Source organism: Anthonomus grandis, chromosome 17 (assembly GCF_022605725.1).
Source record: "Anthonomus grandis grandis chromosome 17, icAntGran1.3, whole genome shotgun sequence".
In the NCBI taxonomy this organism is placed as follows: domain Eukaryota; kingdom Metazoa; phylum Arthropoda; class Insecta; order Coleoptera; family Curculionidae; genus Anthonomus; species Anthonomus grandis.
This window is the reverse complement of record NC_065562.1, coordinates 10,270,932-10,290,483: the sequence shown is the minus strand read 5'-3', so window position 1 is coordinate 10,290,483 and position 19,552 is coordinate 10,270,932. Positions and strand designations below refer to the sequence as shown.

The following is a 19,552-nucleotide window of genomic DNA, read 5'->3' as shown; positions in this document are numbered from 1 at the left end:
TTAAGTAATGCTATTTAAAAGCATAATGCGTTATAATAAATAATGCATATTTAAATAATGCTCAGAAATCCAAAAAAAAGTGTCGACTGTCAAGCATAGGTCTCCCTCAATCTTTTCCATCTGTCTCTATTTTGTACATCCTCATCAGTCTAGCTGGTAAGAAAGTAACCTCTACTGTAGAAAGCTTCTTGCCTTAATCTTTATTGTTGTATTTAATTTGTTTGTTTCTTGTTCGGGTAGTTTTACGCTAATCATTGGCTTTGGTAAATATAAAAATATTAAGTTTATGTAGCGATGGTCTATTTGATATTCAGTGAATGCTTTTAGCAATTTTTTTTGATTTATGCTATCGAAGGCTTGTCACATTCTTTACCACTAGTATATAGTTGGTTGGTGCCATACTCTGACCTAACTCCAGCTTATTTTCTAGAAGTAAAGCCTAGCCTCCAGTCTCTTTAAAATAATTTGTGTGCTATTAGAACTTCTATATTATTATATGTGATAGCTGATATTTTGTCAGATCTGTTATATCTCCCTCTTTGTGTAATAAAAGAATTACTGTATTGTTCCAGCGCGATTGGGTCAAAGTCTACTAACTACTGCATCGTCCGAGATTTGTGATTTTTCATATTTGAAAGTGTCGTCTTTACTTCGAATGTTGTTTTTCCTGGCATTTCACCACTGCCACTAACCTCTGTCCATACGGACTTCTCAAAGGCTTTTGACAGAGTCAATCATGATTTGGAATCAATCCTGGATTTCGAAGAAGGGGATGGACCTTTATGGAATGGCCGGCTAGGTGGCCTGATTTGACGCCACTTGATTATTTTTTACAGACGTATTTAACAACTCAAGTTTAGGCTACGTTAGCAGAAACCCTGGAAGACGCCAAAGGATCATAAATGAGTGTCATATAATAACATCTAAAGTTCTAGAAAATGTCAAAATTCCTTTTGAGTAAAACTTTTATTTTTGTATGCGGGGATCACTTAATTGACTGAAGCACTTTATTTTACTTTAGATTTTACTAGATACTTTTTTTTCTTTTATTTGTCTACTTTTCACTGGCCGTAGAAAGTTATTTCTTATTTTTTTTAAATTTATTATAAATCGGGATCAAATAATCTTTTTAGAATTTTAACAAGCTGTCATTATTGAAAAAAGACCTCAGTCATTTTAACGTATTTAGTAATATTATAAAAAACATTAATATTAGGTGACATTTTTGCGAACAGGTTGTTATTTTTGGCGATTCTAGCAACTATACTAATTAAGTTAATGTTTAGGGTTATGCTTAAAATGCTTGTGTTTTTGCTATTTTCAGAATTTTAAAAGGCTCTTAAAATATACAGAGAAATGATAGCAGCCACTTCAAACTTAGCAGTTGTACTCAGAATTAAAAGACCTTTAAAATAAGGTATTACACGACCCTTCTTCTTATTTAAGATTATGGAGGTGATCCTACCCCCCTGGGCGGTTACTGGCATGATGGTAGCTTGCTCATTAAAAATTATCCCCCTTGAATATAAAATCAAGGTGTTCGAGGTTTTTGAAAAAAAAAATGTTTTTTAATTAAACCATTTTTTTTCCAAGAGAATAATTTTCAGCACTAAGATTTGTATTAATAAAAATGTTCCAATAATGTGATTTTAAAATTTTGTGTACGGTTCTTTTAGATACGCCAGACGTGGTAACAATATTTTGCGCAGATGTATTAGGTTTTATCTCAACATGACCCAACACTGCAATTTCTACCACTTCATTTCTCACTAGATGCTGAACTTAATTATTTTCTGTTTTGGACTGATCCCTTTTCTTAAAACTTCCTTATCAAATCCATTAATTTTATTTATTTCTATGTTCTATACATTTTTCTGTAGGAACTTGATTCTAGGCATTTTAAAGCACTTAAAATGTACCCGATATACGAGCTTAATTGATGAAAATACAGATTTTTTTGAAAATGAACGGACGTTTTGTCAAATATATTGTCTTCTTTAGGGCACTATAATACAATATAATTTTTTCTATTATGTAATTAAACCGTTAGTTGAGTAATTAATTATGAATGGATACATTTTTTATGAAACCTGATCATTTTACGACTGCATGAGCGGCAAGTTTTTTTGAACAATCCTAAAAATTTTGATTTTGTATTATTCTCATAAAGTTTTAGATTTCATTTTAACAATTTGCTCACAGTATAAAATTCTTATAAAATAGTTTAGTTTTTTTTTTTTAATTGACATGAATCGCATCATTTTTTTTAGTCAGTATAAAAAATTACGTTTTTTGAAAAACATCAAAAAATTTTCTAGGGAGTTAAACTTATCTTACATTTATAATAGAGAATATAAAAAGCAATTTGAATAAACAAAATGGTTCTTTTTGACAATATTTTCAACATTCTAGTTTAAATTTTAATACTGCTTGCCATTCCGTCATTGAATTCGGCACTTTTTTATACGATCTTAATCGTTTAAAGATAATCATTGGATTTCTCGAACATTTGCTTTGGTGCTAAATTCACTAAAGTCACGATTTTTGAAAAATATCATAAATGTCGATTTTGCATTTTATTTGACAAAATTTTGGCTTTTTCTTTGGAAATTTTTAATTGTTGCCTGGTCATAAATTTATGAAATATTTTGCACTTTTTTTGAAAATTGACAAGAATCCTATAATTTATTGAAAGAAGTATCAAAACAATCACATTTTTGAAGAAATTTTTTTTCACAAATTTCTATTGTTAATTAAAATTTTTGTCTGGACAAAAGTTCATGGTTTTTATTTTTCTTAATTGACATTAATCTTATATTATTTTATAATCAGTGTGAAAAATAAACATTTTTTGCAAAATTCCAAAAAATTTAAACTTTTTAATTATGCAAAAACCACCTTTTTTGGAAAAGCCCAAAAATTTTCACAAATTTTATTTAAGTATATACGGCATAATTTGACACTTTTGTCAAAATAATAATAATAATAATATTAATATTAAGAAGCATTTATTTATCATTAAGGCTACAAAAAAAGAAACATGCAATATTTCGAAAACTAAACATGTATCCAGAAAATGTTTTATGTGAAGTTTGAATGGTTTCCAGGGGGCCATAAAATGAGGTCATTGGTTTCATCTTGAGTGGACGTCTTCAAGGTCAAATGAAGGTCTACTTCACTTTTTTGCATAAAAACCTCGATTTTTTTTAATAGTATCTGATTTAACGTTAAAGAATAAGTAACTTTCATCTGACACTTTTTTACATGCGACCTCTCTTTTTCAAGATAATAACTCTTGATTCTTTTATGAATTTTTATCTTGACAATGACATTAGAAACCGGAATAGCTTTGGTTCAGCAATTCTTCAATATTGTTGTGACAAGGCATTGTTGATCAATGATCAATGCAAGTTGTTATGATGCGAAAATTTTCTATAGTAAACAGATCTCACGTGTTTATCCCAGGTATTTCAGGCGATTGTAAACAAATACTGTAAACAATAAATAAAGTAAATGAGAGATTATTTTGATTAACAGTATTCGTTCAGTTATGAAGTATTTGGCTATTTTGTTGAGTGACTATGGAATGCCTAGCAATAAATGAAAAAGTTGAAATGGTCCTTATCTATGGTGAATCTGAACAGAATATTAATAGAGCCATTAAACTATATACTATGTGACATCCTTCGGCGACTTCCATTGCGAGCATCATTTTATCATGTAGTGAACCACTTTATAGAAGATGGAAGTGTGAAAATGATAAATCGATCACGAAAGGGAAGCATTACCAGTCAAAATAATAAAATTGCCATCTTAGCTGCAGTTGCCTATAATCCTGGAGTCAGCTCACGATCAATTTCTTCTGCTTCTGGAATCTCCAAAACAAGTGTTCTGAGAATTTTGAAACGCCACAAGTTTCATCCGTATCACTTGTCGTAACATCAAGAGCTTCACGGGAATGATTTCCAAAATCGAGTGTTCAAATCGAGTGGGCCCATTCACAAAACAGTGAATGGGCCCAAAATCAGTTGCATGAAAATAACAATTTCTTTCTGTGCGTCTTATTCACCGGTGAAGCTTCATTTACAAACCAAGTTAATCGTCATAACATGCATTATTGGCAATTGAAAATCCCAGGTGGTTTCGAGCGATAGAACATCAACGGCCATGGTCTGTAAATGTCTGGTGTGGCATAATCAATGATAAAGTCATAGGACCTTATTTTACTGATGGTGTCCTTACAGGCCAAAAATACCGTAATTTTTTTCTGGAGATTCTACCAGTATTTTTGGAAGATGTGTGTTTTGAAATGAGACTAAATATATGGTACCAGCATGACGGTTGTCCTGCACATTATTCACGCGTTACGCGCCAAGTGTTGGATCGTGACTTCAATGAATGTTGGATAGGTCGCGGTGGAGCAGTCTGGCTGCCACGATCATCTGATTTGACGCCCTTAGATTTGTTTCTGTAGGGTTATTTGAAGGAGATCCACCAACGACTGCCGAAAATATGAAGCTGCGAATCACGGAGGTTTGCGGGCAGATAACTCCGCAGATGCTGCACTCTGTTCATCGATTGTTTAGAAAGCAAGTCGAAAAATGTATAGAAGTGGAAGCTCAACACTTTAAACATTTATTGAAATAATTTTCTGACTTTTTTTGTTTCAGTTTCTTTATTTGAACTTTGTACGTTTTATTTTCAAGTTTTCGATTCTGATAATAATAAAATTTTATCATAAGATACTTTCACTCTTTTTAATAAATCATCAGATACTATCTACAAGGGCAAATGTCATTTTTCAAGAAAAAAAATCAAGGAAAAAAATCGTAAAAGAATCAAGAATTAATATCTTGAAAAGGAGAGGTCGCATGTAAAAAAGTGTCAGACGACAGTGACGTTATTTTTTAACGCTTAATCAGACACTAATAAAAAAAGTAGAGGTTTCTATGCAAAAAAGTGAAGTTGACCTTCATTTGACCTTAAAGGCGTCCACACAAGGTCAAACCAATGACGTCATTTTATGGCCCCCTGAAAACCATTCAAACTTCACAAAAAACATTTCCTGGTTACAAGTTTAGTTTTCGAGATATTGCGATGTCTCAAGTTAAATGGACCATCCTGTATATACCTATACTAACGAAAAAATTTAAAAATTGATTAAAACTGTATAAATAAAATTAACGTAAGATACATAGTGTAAAGAGAAAATAAGACACCGACACTGACACATTAAAATTAGATAAAACGAACAAAACTTTAACAACCCATCCAAAATAAATTTGCTCAAAAGCCTCTTGAACGATGTTAAATTATCACAGGTCCTCATGATCACATGCAATCATAGAATAAGCAAAATTCTACATAAAAGCTGCTTTATGTATGTAAAACTTCAAATATCACAAATATTAGAGACTTTACGAGACTATACTCTTATTTTTTGTCCGCCTCTCAATTTCGTTATGTTCCAATTTTTCAATGCATCTTTGTTTACCCTATCGGCTCCAGATAACTTCACTCATACTGAAATAATTGATTAATGCAAATATTTTGCAATAGATGTACAAAAAACTTCTCTTTACTGTTTTATCTACATTAAAAATCTATTAGAAAATTGTCGACTAAAGTGATATAAAATTAACATTATACACGAGATTACTAGTATACACGATAATTGAGAAGCTTGTAAGCTAGATCATTCTACAATGGACACAGAATTAATTTTTCCTTAGTTCATAAACTTGGGACTTAAAACACATACATGTTAAATATATCAAAATTACTAAGTATTATGCAGAACACAATTAAATATTAGATTTATTCATATATCTAACATATAAATATTAAATGTATGAATAAACAACAATAGAACTAAAATAGAAGACATTTCTATATCCTCTAAACTATTTTTATCCAAACTATAGTAGCGCAGTGAAATGCTAAATCTGTCGTGACCTGTATTTGCCAATGTGTCCAATATCCAGTAACACTGATATCGACTTCTTTTTATATACGGCCAACAACAAACCCCAATTTATCTGGCGCTTTTCTTTTTCAGAAAGATGGATGAAAATGCGGTAGAAAACCGGATTTTCCGAATCGCCTTGTTTGTGGCCATCAATTTCCTGCTCTATAGTTCTCCCGCTGAGTCCGGTAAGTAGGAAAATTCCTTTTTTGTCTGCTTTTTTTTGTCAACAAAGGCGAGTTGAAGATTTAAAAATTATACATTTCGCAATAAGTCATCCTTTATATACCGGCTGGTTAAAGGCGGCTTACGAAACGTTTAATATAATGTACAGTAAAATGCATAATATGTATGCCACTTGTTCGAAGAAAATGATGTGTTATTTAACGCACTTGGACGATTACTTGTATTGCTAAATATTTGGTTTATCGTTTAGTTGGGTTTTGCAAGAGGCATAAAAGAAATTTCTGATTTATTTAAGGTTTGACTAATAAGCAATTATTTACGAACCTTTTTAAGATAAACATAAGGTGTATTGTCTTTATAAGCACCACTTTAAGAAAAAATTGAAAGGTTCTCAATTTGAAAGTAAATACTGTTATTAGTAACAATCTGACTAAAAGATTACATCTCTACATATCTGATTGTATTTGATCTAAAGATGGTTTGATTGTTGATATAACATAAACAATATGAGATGAGATGCTTCTATTTGTAAAAACATATCACCTTATGCTTGTCTACTAGGTTAATTTCACATATTCAATGCCTGAAAATTTTTCCTATTAGCAGAAAGTGAAGAACACTGTAAAATGTCTTGAATAGGTCAATATACAGGGTGATTTTCAACCTATGCGCATAAACTTGAGAAATGATAGCTGATGAGTAATAATGAGTAATAATGAAAAAAAAATGTAGTAAAATATTTTTTGTTTTGGAGATCCATATTTTTTTAAATAAAGAACGTGTATTATGTGAATGTGTTTAATTTAAACTAATTTAAAGTAACTGTTCGAAGTTGTTTTCATTATTTTCGATACAGGTTTGAGCTCGTCGAATCCATGAAGACGTACATGCACGGGCCAAACCAGGCTGTAGGCGAATTGCGCCACTGGCAGACTTTATGCGATGTCGTAGCTCTTGCTCAGTATCAACTTACGTTTACATACACCATTGTTTTCATATGACCCCACAAATAACAGTCTAATGGATTAAGGTCAGGCGAGCGAGGAGGCCACCCAACTGAACCATCACGGCCTATCCATCGTTCGGGAAACACACGATCTAAATGTTGTCGCACTGGTCGTGAAAAATGTGGTGGAGCACCATCATGAAGAAACCACATGTTCAGCCTAACGTTGAGATTCACATTTTCAAGGAGCACTGGTAAATTGTTGGGCAAAAATTCTAAATACCGAGCGCCAGTCAAACGATTTTCCAGAATAAAAGGTCCGATGAGCATCCCGTTCAGAATTCCAGAAATCCCATGCATTTACAGAAAAACGTTGTTGAAAGTATGTTCTCCGTGTAATATGCAGATTTTCCAAAGCCCAGAAATGAGTGTTATGAAAGTTGAAAATTTCATTTCACGTAAAATTTGCCTCATCCGTAACTAAAATGTTCATGGTAAAGTTTGGGCTTAACTGCTGGTGATGTAACAACCACTCACAAAAGTGTACTCGAAGCGGCAAATCTCTTGGAAGTAGGGCTTGTACCCTTTGCACATGAAACGGGTACAGAAAATCGTGCCTTTAAATTTGCCAACTTGCAGATTGCGATATTCCAAATCGCGCAATCTTTTGATAACTTCTAAAATATCCTCCTCTAGATTGAGAATGTGCCTAGGTCTAATAGGTCCTCCATCTTGTCCAGGCCGCGGCCGCAAATTGCCAGTTTCTCTACCCCGCTGAATAACACGTAGACCCGAGACGTGGGGCTTCGTCTCGGGTGATATCTTCGGGGAAATCTTGGGGCATACAGATCAGCTGCTGCCACTGCATTCTGATGCGTTTCTCCAAAATCAAAACCATGTCGATAAGTTCTTCGTTTGTAAAAATGTGCGCCATTACATTTGACGCTTTTATTTTGTTCGTGTGAAAATAACGATCAAAAACGATCACAGCCACCAACAAACTAAGTACTGCTAAAGATTCCGAACAACAAATTCCAAACATTATGACTTGTTTACTATCAGTTATTAATAAACAAAATAAGTTCATCTGATACACGTTCTGTTGACATTTGTTTAACTTTATTTCGGAAACCAAAAATATTTTACTACCTTTTTTTTCATTATTACTCATTATTGATCTTCATCTACCATTTCCCAAGTTTATGCGCATAGGTTGAAAATCACCCTGTATATTGAATATACTTGCCATCCGTGCTCTATTGTAGTTATTTAATAGTTCTAGTAAATCGCATGGTTTCTAGCTGCGTTTATTAGTTATGACTAAGTTAAAAATCTTGGAATGACTGACACTATTCAGATTTCTTCTAATTTTGAATTGCTTCTCTACCTTTGGAATTAAAAGTCGAAAAAGATGGGAAACATCCTATTTGCTCGGCAATTACCTTACTGCTATTTCTTGAAAGTATTTTTTGGTCTTCGGTGTTGTTGAGATCCGCCTTGTTATTCATATAGTCGATGCTTGCTGATACTAATGGAAGATGTGGGATTGTTGAACTTATAGTGTATGTGTATCTAGTTCATGTAAGTTTTTTATAAACTACAATTACTATGGCTTATTACTGTTAACAGGAAAATCCAGAAAGGGCTCGTAAAAACTCGTTCAGACCATTTTCGCAGTTATCCTAATATATAAGTATCTTCCACATATTAAGGTCATATCTTCGACTTATATAAAGTTATTATATTAATGTTGACTTATATATAGTTAAACTGATTGCATGTTCCTCAAACTTTTAAACTTTCTTCTAATCTTTAAAAATTCTTATTAATGTAAAATAAATAAGTTCAAGTCAAAACAAAGTATCTTTTTGTGGTTTATCTAAAAAAATGTGATATCATGACGTAAGCTCAAACAAGCTCATTATAGAAACTACTTTGTGATATCTAATATTTAATCCTATCACTCTTATGTTTTCTTTCCTGCTAAGTCTTAGTCTCTCACAATTGTGTCCAAGGCTTAAGTGTGCTCGGATTTGCTTAGCGCATTAGTTTCTAGTAGTTTTCATGTTTGTATTTAATTCCTGTTATTAAGCGATCATTGCATCGATATCTTGGAGCTCAATTTTTTTCTTTTTGGGCTCCTAGTCGCATGCGTATTGTTGAAGACTAAAACTGTTGATGGAAACTTTAAACCAAACATCAGTATTTTGGAAAGAGACTATGACTATGTCAATGACTTTTAATTAACTCTAATTCTCATTGTTGTTAGTTTTACAGTGTATGTGTAGGTCCTAAAGCCTGATGATGCCCTGCCTATACAGGGCTAAACACGTGTAGCCAATAAAAATTTGCTTATGAGACCAAATATACATCTAATCCTTATAACTCAAATTGTCTGAATTCGAGCCTGAACTAACTAATAACTTAGTATTATTTTATTTCTGGTTAAGTTTTAATCTGTGTAAACCAGATGTTAAGTTTCTTAAACAGTGCAAATGCTATTTCGTATTTCCAAGATAAGCAATTCATATTTTGACCGGAAGATTGATTTCTGTAAAGTTAAAAACAAAGTATTTTATAAATAAATTGACCTATATATTTCTCAAGTAAACTAACTTTGAGTCTAAAAGTAGAAAAAAGCCTTTAATTAAAAACCTTAACAAGTAAAAAATTTCTAAAGATTAACAAGTTGGCAAATAATATTAAAAATCAATATTCTCGTTTCTTAAATAAGGATAGGGGTCAAAATCATAGTCAAAAATAGGAGCAATATGCAACCCTTGTGGAACCCTTGAAGAAGATATCTCATCTCATACGATAAACTACAAGATTTTAATCCATTCTAGGTAAATTCTATATTTTCAAAGGTCTAAAACAATTCTTATCAGCAAAGAGTAAAAGACACTATCAAACGCCTTAAATAGGTCATTACATATTAAGTCCCCTTATCGACTGTAGACAATAGTTAGTAGTTACTAGTAAATCGTGGAGTTTATAGCTACCGAACTTTCTTAAGAAACTATATTGAAATAGAGAATAAAAGCTGTGTAAATTGCCCGGTATTCTCCCGGTATTGACTTAAAAAGCTGCTGACAGTCAAAAAATTAAAACTTCCATTTATTTAAAAAATTATATTAAAACACTGCTAACGCAAACTCTAAAAGTGTTTTCTTCTGTTTTTTGTCTTTAAGATCCCTATCTCTGTTGCACTTGATGTTCTTGGATACTTTGGTAGATGCATGCACGATTATTGGACATGTACTGGAGATATTGTCCAGCATTTGTTGAACGGAATTTCTGGTTCTTGGTTATGATTTTTTATAAGAATATTCAGAAAAAGTTAGTTTGAATATCTCTTGAAAATATTGTTAATTTAGTGCAAAAAGTCGTTTATTATTTTTTGCTTTTATCCCAAATAATCCACATACATCTCGTATCTAATACTGGGGCCTATATTGAGTTACGCTAATTTCAAGTACCTAAAACTAAGTTCTTTATCTTAAGCATAAAAGATACATTTCATTTAAAAGTAGAAGTTACGAAAATATTAAATTCCCTCTAATTCGATTTGAATTTAAAAAAACTATACCATTGCTGCGTTTGGCAGGGAAAATGATTACAAAAAGTTCCAGTTGTATCATGTCACACCAAAACTAAAATCAGAGTTCTGAATAAAATATTTCTATTCCCCTGGACCCATTTTATAATAATTGATATTCTTTATCCTGCCTGTATTCACCTAATCCAATGGTCTACATCCCTCAGCAGGAGTAGACTGGACGAGCTAGTATTATACATTGTGGAGAAGAATATGAGATATAGGGTAGAATCAAAAAGTAATAGGACTGATCTCATTTAATTTTTTTATTGAACTAATTGGTATAATTCCTTAGTAGCTTTAAAATAGCCCTCTTGTGCTTAGAAGTAACGCATTCGATGTGTTTCCCACTGCACATACGCTTTTTAGATGTTGCTTTCCGGATACGGAATTCTTAAGCAATTCTTCCACAGTCTCTTGGATGTCTTCTATAGAGTTCTATTGGTTGCAGTTTAGCCGAAAAAAGAGGAGAAATCCAAACTTTGTACTTGATAAGAAATTCCATTATTCCGAGAATACTGTAGAGCGGCTCATAGAATCCTCCCCGTAGGCGTCTTTAAGCATACCAAGAGGTACATTCCTCCGTCGCAGTTTTCACTAATTTCACATGGAATTTAATAGCGTAAGGCTGCTTAAGATTTTTTCAATCTTGAGTCGCAACAACACTTCTTAAGAGAGGTTGACGGAAGTTGACGTGTTGACTCTCTAAATGTTCTCAGCTGAGTGAAAAGCATATGGTCTCTTTTTAACGTTCCTCCACTTATTCTACGCCTAAGTTTTCAGACCACTATCCCTCACACTACTTTTTGATATATATATAATAACTAAAATGCAAAGACGAGTCCTGAAAAAGCCACATTAGTTCTCACTTTGAAAAGAAGCATAACCGAAGAACTTATATAAAATATGGTAACACATCAAAGTAAGTCTTTAGGCCTTATCCCTACAAAAACACAAATCTTTAATTAAAAGCTTTCTTGATACTTTACGTATGTTGTCGGTTTGATGGTTAATAAAAGGCTAATTGCATCCGACAAAAGAAGAAGTTATTCTTTTCATCAGTCTTCGAGCTTTTTAATCGACCATTAACCTCATTTTAAACATTAGTTTGAGTTTTTGGAAAAGTCATGTCTTACATTATTTACTTTTTTTTTTCAATCTTCCATCGCTTCTTCATTTCTTATGGTGTGTATCAGTGACTGCATATCATGTATCTAATGTTTCGCAACTTTGACATTTTCTTTCTTCTGATTCGTTTTCTTCCCCCAATCTTGTTCGCGATTATCAATTGTTTAACTCGGTATCTTTCACTTCGCATGATATGTCCAAGATATGCTGCTTTTCTCTTCGTAATGATTTCAAAAAGTTCTCGTTTCTTGTTGACGCGTCTAAGAACTTTGTCAGTTTTGCCATCCAGAGTATCAACACATCTCAAAGACCTCCAGATATTTACCTTTACTGATATTAAATTAAAAATCATCATAATATCTTTTGCTGATACACTCTGTATGTTGTAAGTGACCATCCCGCAAAATCATCTTAAGTTATAATAATTACAATACAAAAAGTCTATTGGAACTGATTAAGATGCACTTTTAACACTTTTTTTAATTTTCAAAAAAATACTGCTGTAAAATATAAATAGTTAACACTCTGCAGATCTTTACCCAAAGTCTTAAACATATGTTTACCAGAAATGTAAACTGTAAGTGGATTAAATACGATTTAACTCAAACAAAGCAGGGTGTTGACACAGAATCGATAAATTGGGTTCAACAAATGCGAAAAAACAACAAATAAAAAAAAGAGATGGATTTCCATAATAGAAGGCTCGGTTGAGCGACGAAGCGTGCTTCCTATATTTCACATTCAATGCGGAATTAGGATTGCCCGATTATTGAAAATAGATAGCTACGAATTATTGCTGAAAACGGTAAGTTTTAAGGTTATAAATTTAGGGATGTTTTGTGTGATTAATTGATAGGTATTCACTTTTGATTTGTTTCTTGCTGTATTTTAGGATTTCTCAGGTCAGTGATTCAAGCAAGATTTCAACGCTGTTAAATCTGAATAACAATTTAGTGCTTTCACTCTAAAGTTACTTACTTTTTAATGACCTGGATTAAATTAAGAGTTGCTCCAAGTATTTCTATGGTAATATTGAGTTACTTTTAGGCTTTTATTAATCAGTTTTCCTTAAGGCATATCAGCACCATTCATCTTCAATTTATCAGCTACAAACCACTTATTATAAATTTTCGTTATATTTCAATAAAGTTCTAGCAACGCTTATTGATAACTACAAATGCAAACTCCCCTAGAAAGTTTTTTAAACTTTCTTAGAAGTTTTACCATTTTAAAATTTAAGTTTGGCTTTATTTTATAACCGGGAATAATTTACGTTGTTGGCGCCCTAAAAATTTATAAAAATATGTTTTACGGTACCTCGACAAGCAGGTAATTCGTAATATAAATTACAAAGTCAATTTTAAATAAATTTTATATAATAATACAAATTCAGATTAAAGTTATATATTATTTTACAAATATTACAAGAAAGCGATTTTATCGTCACTATTTATATCGTCACTATTTTATAGTCACTATTTATTTTGCTTCTATTGTCATTTTTTTTATCATAAAAGCTAATGGAGATACGCTTATCATAGTTTTCGTTATAGCAGCAGTTAGTGCGGCTTGTCAGTCTCGTTTACCATTTTTATATCCAAGGATGAAAGAAGCCAGGCCAACCTGAGGATTGAATAACTCAATTCCAGCTCTAACTTTGGGAACTTATCGATTTTTTAAAATTTTCACCACAATAAAATACAATCAAGAAACTGGGTGCAAGGAGAACTTTTATTGCATACAGATTTTAGAAAATCTGCATGTTCTTTCTACCCTTTTTATGATTATTATTACTATTGAGGAGATCTATAAAAAGACTTTCTAGATAAACTGAAGCCTTTCGAAGATTTGGTAACACAAAAACCTTTACTTTTTCTAGGGATTTACAGCAAGGCGTACTTAAAAACAATAGTCTAGTCTATGATTTTTGAATGTCTAATTTGCATCTCAATTAATATATTTTCCATGTTTCTTCCCATAGTTTATATTTCTATATCGTCAGCATGCTCTTGAATGTAGATGTAATTTTCCTAGAAATACGTCTACTGCCATATCTTACAAGGTAATAGAGAATAAATTCAAATAAGGTTTTGCCATAAGCTATTTATATTAAAGGCAGCAAAGCGGTCTTCTGTTGCTTGCTGTTTCTACCGCCAATTATTAAGGTAGTAATATGCAAGATTTTTCTAGTTGATAAGAGCTAGTCTAGTTTTAATGTAGTAGTTTTCTTTGAGGAAAAGTCTCAATAAGATATTGATATTTATTACGATAATTTAATTTGTATTATGATTTCTGCCTGTGAGTATTCGCAGATGTCCAGAGTTTGCTGCAAGTAATAGTTCAATAAAAACATTAAAATCATGTTCAAGATTTCATAGATCCTTGGCTCCGTGTCATAGATTGGTGTATTTTAGTAATTAAATGCAAATATTTATGTGACTTAGTTTTTTTCTTCTTATTAAGCTATCTTATTAACAATTACTATAACATCCCAAAGCCTGAGTAATTTTGCATTTGAAGAGGACACACAAGGGAAACTACCTGTAACTGAGGAATCAAATAATGAATCCAATGTGGAAAATACCATTTTGACACCTTTCCTGGTAAATGAAAATACACCTATAGACATTATTAATCTTGATTTGTCATTCTTCAAAGAACCTTTACTCGATTTTGACCTGATTGAAGGAATTTTTTTTTAGTGTCCAAATTGGTGCGGCTGATCGATATGAATTTGGTTTTCCTGATGTTCCAATCTCGGCTGTACTTGTCGCTCGCATTTCTTATACCATCCAGCAATATCTGTATGTCTCGTAATCTGAAGATGTTGTACATATTAAAGAGAGTTTGTAAAAGATATAGCTCTGCCTCACTCGTCGCATGGTCTTTAGCTCCTTGGTAGTTGATCTTTGACTTTGATTTGCGCATTTCTGTTCACACTTCTGAATTAGGGCAGCATTCGCAGATTTAAACAAGGTTCGGTTAAAAACGTTCTATACCTACAAAATATTTTTTTCCTATAACTACTGTCTTTTATTGAACAACATTTAGTTAGTAACGGGCAGTTATTAAAGTCTCAATATTGAAATAAATTAAAATTCATTGGGCAGCCACGAGACATGTGGTCAGTCACTGAAACAGTGAGATATTTGAGCAATTAAACAGTCTAGAGCAGAATATTACAGAGGAAACTGTAGACATATTTAAGTTTTGCATAGGTGATTACCGGCAGTCCCTGATCATATTTTGCGGTTTCTTACTCCAATATCACTCCTTATTACTAATGAGATTTAGGGCGTCTTATCTTTAAAGATATCAGCAGACTTATATTTTGCTATGCTGCCTGGATTTTAGGATTTATCGGTAGCTTCGCGGCAATTGAAGTTTTTAGGAAGGCAGTCTGCTTTTTCACCTTTATTTGAGAAGCTAGGTATCCAGACGACCCTGGATCTGCAAACGTTTCTTCTCAGTTTTCCCAGGACCTTCATACACTTAGTTGAGATCTTGGTTATAATAGCGTAAATTTAAAATACGAGTTGTATTCAAAAAGTTAGAGTCCCTAGTCTGGCGTTTCTCCCAGACGCCAAGTGGCCTTAAACTGAAAATACCTTTAGTTTGGGTTCTACTGATAAGAGTGAGATTTGTTTGATGGACAAGAATACTTTTTCAACAGTTCTCGACAATCATATAGTGCGTTTATCTATTTTTTAACTGCAAAAGCTGCTTAATCAGCAATCAGATTCATATTGAATTGTTGACTATTTATAGTAAAGATTGTATGACTGTGCAGATGATATGAAGATGGGACACAGATGTTCTCAAGAAAGAGCGCCATTACGGACGATGCGATTGCAGATGTTGGCGACGCACTATTTATGATATATTATAAATGATACCTCCTGAATATCAAACTCGCCTCAATTCAATCCATACAATATTGTCAGAAAAGCTTGGTTATAATATGTCTGTACAAGATGGGTCTTACGTCTGCTTTTCCATAACCACAAACAACAGCGCCTTCAGCCAAAAGTTTCTTAAAACGCTTGAGAAAGAAGGCAATGATCTTTACTAACGCACTCTGACAGAAGATGAAACATGGATTCACCATACAAACTCCAAATAGAAGCATCAAAGCATGGTTAAAAAGAAACTTGAAGAAAGTACTCTGAATTAGCAAATATTTGGGATGAGCCATTCTGCCAAAAAAACACCAACCTTACTTTAGAAATTCTATTAGGAAATTTTCGACCACCCACCTTACTTTCCAGACCTCGCACCAATTGACTATTTCCTTTTTTCAAACTTAATAAGAAGGTTGAGTGGCTGGCACTTTGCTTCAAATGACGAAATCCAAAAAGTTGTTTAACCAAGGATCCAAAAACAAGGTACATCATTTTTAAGGAAAATGTATTTAAGCATGCACATAAATACAAAAAATGTATTGTAATGTAAGTCCAAGGCATTCAGACTTTTTTTTTCAACACAGGAAAACTTACTTTTAAACACTTCGTAGGTCTTTCGGTATTGATTAAAGATGTTTCATCGTTTACCTTCATGAAATGGCAGAACAATATGTTATTTTAAACGCAAATAGCTCAATGGATGTCCTATGTATTCAAGACACACATACAGTATCTAGTATTGATGTGGAAATTTAGTATATTTGGTGGTTTGTTAATATTTTCTTTTAAAATATTGATTATTAATTTGTCAACTGATTGACAGCTGTTCTACTGTAAGACCTTCACAGTTTATATTGTGTTTGTACAAATGCTTATAGCCCTTTAAAGTGACGTTCCTACCAACTACAATTTAAGTACAAATTACTCTCACTCAGTTGCTATTGGGTACCAGAGCATCCCATAATTCTTTGGTGCCCCTATGTTTTGATTTATTTAGATGCTATTTACTATTTTATTTGTCATAGTTTAGGTTCACTTACGTAAGTGTTAAATTAATTAACGATTTTTAAAGTAAAAATAATAACGATAAACGTAGGTTATGCTTATTCAATTTAAATAAAAACGAGAGCCAATATCCATGGACAGCAGCCCTTTTTTCTCAAGCGAAAATACTTGTCATATATGTAATTTATCTGAGACCACTTTCTCTAAATCGTAGAAATCGATTCGCGTTTTTGCTGGAGTTCATTTGGGTGGAAGCAAGTTTTCGTTTAAGATATATTATCCATAATACCCAGTTCCATAATGACAATTTACTTATCTCTTAATTTTTTAGCCTGTTTTGAAATTATTTTTAAATAAAAAAAAAATTAAATTTTGTGTTAAATCTTTATATTTGATTTTAATTTAATTTTATATTTGAGATAAAAAAGATGCCGTTATTCTATACAAAACAATTTCTGAACCCAAAACACAATAATATAAAATTGCATTGTTAGCGCACATCCTGGTTTGCGAATATTGTTACGAATTCAGTTTAAATTAGTAAAATAACAGCCAGAATATTAACAAAAGCTTATTCGACCAATTTTCTGGTGCACAACCGTTGGAAATCGGCCAATGTTGTTTTGGATAAACGTGTGCAAGTTTAATGCCACACATCCGAACTGGCTAATTAGCCCTGGGATAGATGTGCGAGGTTTGTTTATCGATAATTTTGAGATTAGGGATGATTTAGGAGGGATTTTGCGGGTTAAGCCGTGTCCAAATTATCATTAAATGGTTTCAGGTTGGCCTTATCATTTATAAATGGCATTTATTTGTCATTAGTAAAAGTTGAAATATTAATTTCAAATTAATTGATAATATTAGATTTTAATTTGTGTTCTCGATTTCAAAGTTCCCTTATTTTGTTCCCTTAAGGTTGCGCTTATCAGCATCTTAAAATTATTTGTATAACTGCATAATTGGCATAGAAAGTGCTTTGAATAGCAGTTTAAACCACAACCATCTTCCTTAGGGAACATCTTGTCAAGTGCCTAAATCCATGGGATATGAAAAATGTATTTAAGGATATTCTCTAACTTCACTGTTCTTAAAAAAATCTTTTTGTGGAAATACCGCTCTGGGAGATCGACCCTTATCAAATACATAAAAACATTGAGGGAAAACCTGACTATAGGTAATTATGTTATTCGGCACATAATTGTTTACTCATAAACACTTATTCTTCTTATGAGTTCTTACCGACCGAAGTCATAAAATGCATTTTGCATATCACAACAACAATATTATAATTAATTTTCATAAGCAAAACATGACAACTATAACCTCATCATATCTATGTGCGGTTCCTTTTGATCTGTTTCTATTCTTCTTTCCTTCTTGTGTAAAATATATGCACTGAAATGAATATTAAATTCTGGTCTCTCATCAAATATATACTATTAAAAAAAAATAATATAAAAAAAAAAAAAATGTATAAAAAAAAACCGATACACATGCAAGTACATAGATTACTTGTACATGTGCTGTACAACTCGTGTTCCTAAATAAACTATTTTCTAAAAAACGTTATATTATATATTTACAATAAGGTCCATACCAAAATCAAAAGGGACAATATGTGCATTTTACAATGAACTAGCGAGTGGCTATGAAGCTGGGCAAAAAGAAAAACAAAAAAAAACAAAAGAATCCAAAGACGAGCGAGAACGGTATAGGGGCGAGCACGAAGGGTAGATAACAGGCGAGTAAGAATTTAATTTTAATGTAAATATTTGCAATTAGCAAGATCAGGTGTGCAGAACATTAATTAATATAGAAAAATACCATTTTATAAAATACGGTCACATTAGGTTACCATAATTTGCGTGTTTAAGAGATATTTTTTTAGGTTTATAATAAATTTTTTAGGCGAACATTCCTTTATATAAATAGGTAGTTCATTACACATCCGAATGCCCATATATAAAAAAGATTTTTTAAAGGTTGCTGTTCTATGTAAAGGAATTCTAAGCAAATGGGGATTTCTTGTATTATAAGGAATATCTTGATTAAAAAATAAATTTCTTAAATTTGCAGGCTGTCTGGTTTTCATTTTTTCATAAATTAAATTAAACATATGGACTTTCTTTCTATTGCTCATATTCAGAATTAAATTAGAATTTAAATATGGAGTTATGCGGTTTTTAGAGGCAATATTAAATGAATATCTCATGCAACCATTCTGAAGTTTTTGTATTTTGTTCGATAAGTATTTAGTTAAAGAATCGCCGTATACAATATCCCCATAGTCAAGTAATGAAAGAACTAGTGTATCACACAGCCAATATTTTATTTTTGAAGGCAATATTTTCTTATACTGATAAAGGCCCTTTAATCTGATGTAGGCGGCTTGAAGTTTGACTTTAATATGGGAAGTAAAGTTAAGATTTGAATCAATAACTACACCTAAATTACGTTTTTCAGTTACAACTGGAACAGACTCGCCTTTAACAACTACTTTAAATCTGTTTGAAACCTCTTGCAGCTGACTCTTATTATGTGTTACAAACATTACACACGATTTTGATGCGTTAAGTTTTAAGTTATGATTCTCAGTAAACACGGCCAAGCTCTGTAGATCAGTATTTATTTTATTTTGCGCCTCATGCAGACCTGGAGTATCAAAAGCAATATATACCTGGGAATCGTCAGCATACTGTTGAAGTTTTGAATTTTGAAGACACTTTTCCATATCAGCCACATAGAGAGAAAACAGCAACGGTCCTAATATGGATCCTTGTGGAACATCCATGGTAAGAGGCAAGAAGTTGGAGAACTCA

General features: G+C 32.3%; 1 protein-coding gene across 3 annotated transcripts in view; it reads left to right on the top strand.

The window, feature by feature from the left end:
- LOC126746201 (uncharacterized) overlaps positions 1 to 19,552 on the top strand; it is a 172,414-nt gene that overhangs the window by 79,818 nt on the left and 73,044 nt on the right. For all 3 annotated transcript variants that reach the window (XM_050454353.1, XM_050454354.1, XM_050454355.1), the window contains one exon: positions 6,059 to 6,153. In XM_050454353.1, coding sequence (XP_050310310.1) covers positions 6,063 to 6,153 — 91 coding nt within the window. In that variant the 5' untranslated portion in view covers positions 6,059 to 6,062. The remainder of the gene's footprint in view (positions 1 to 6,058; positions 6,154 to 19,552) is intronic.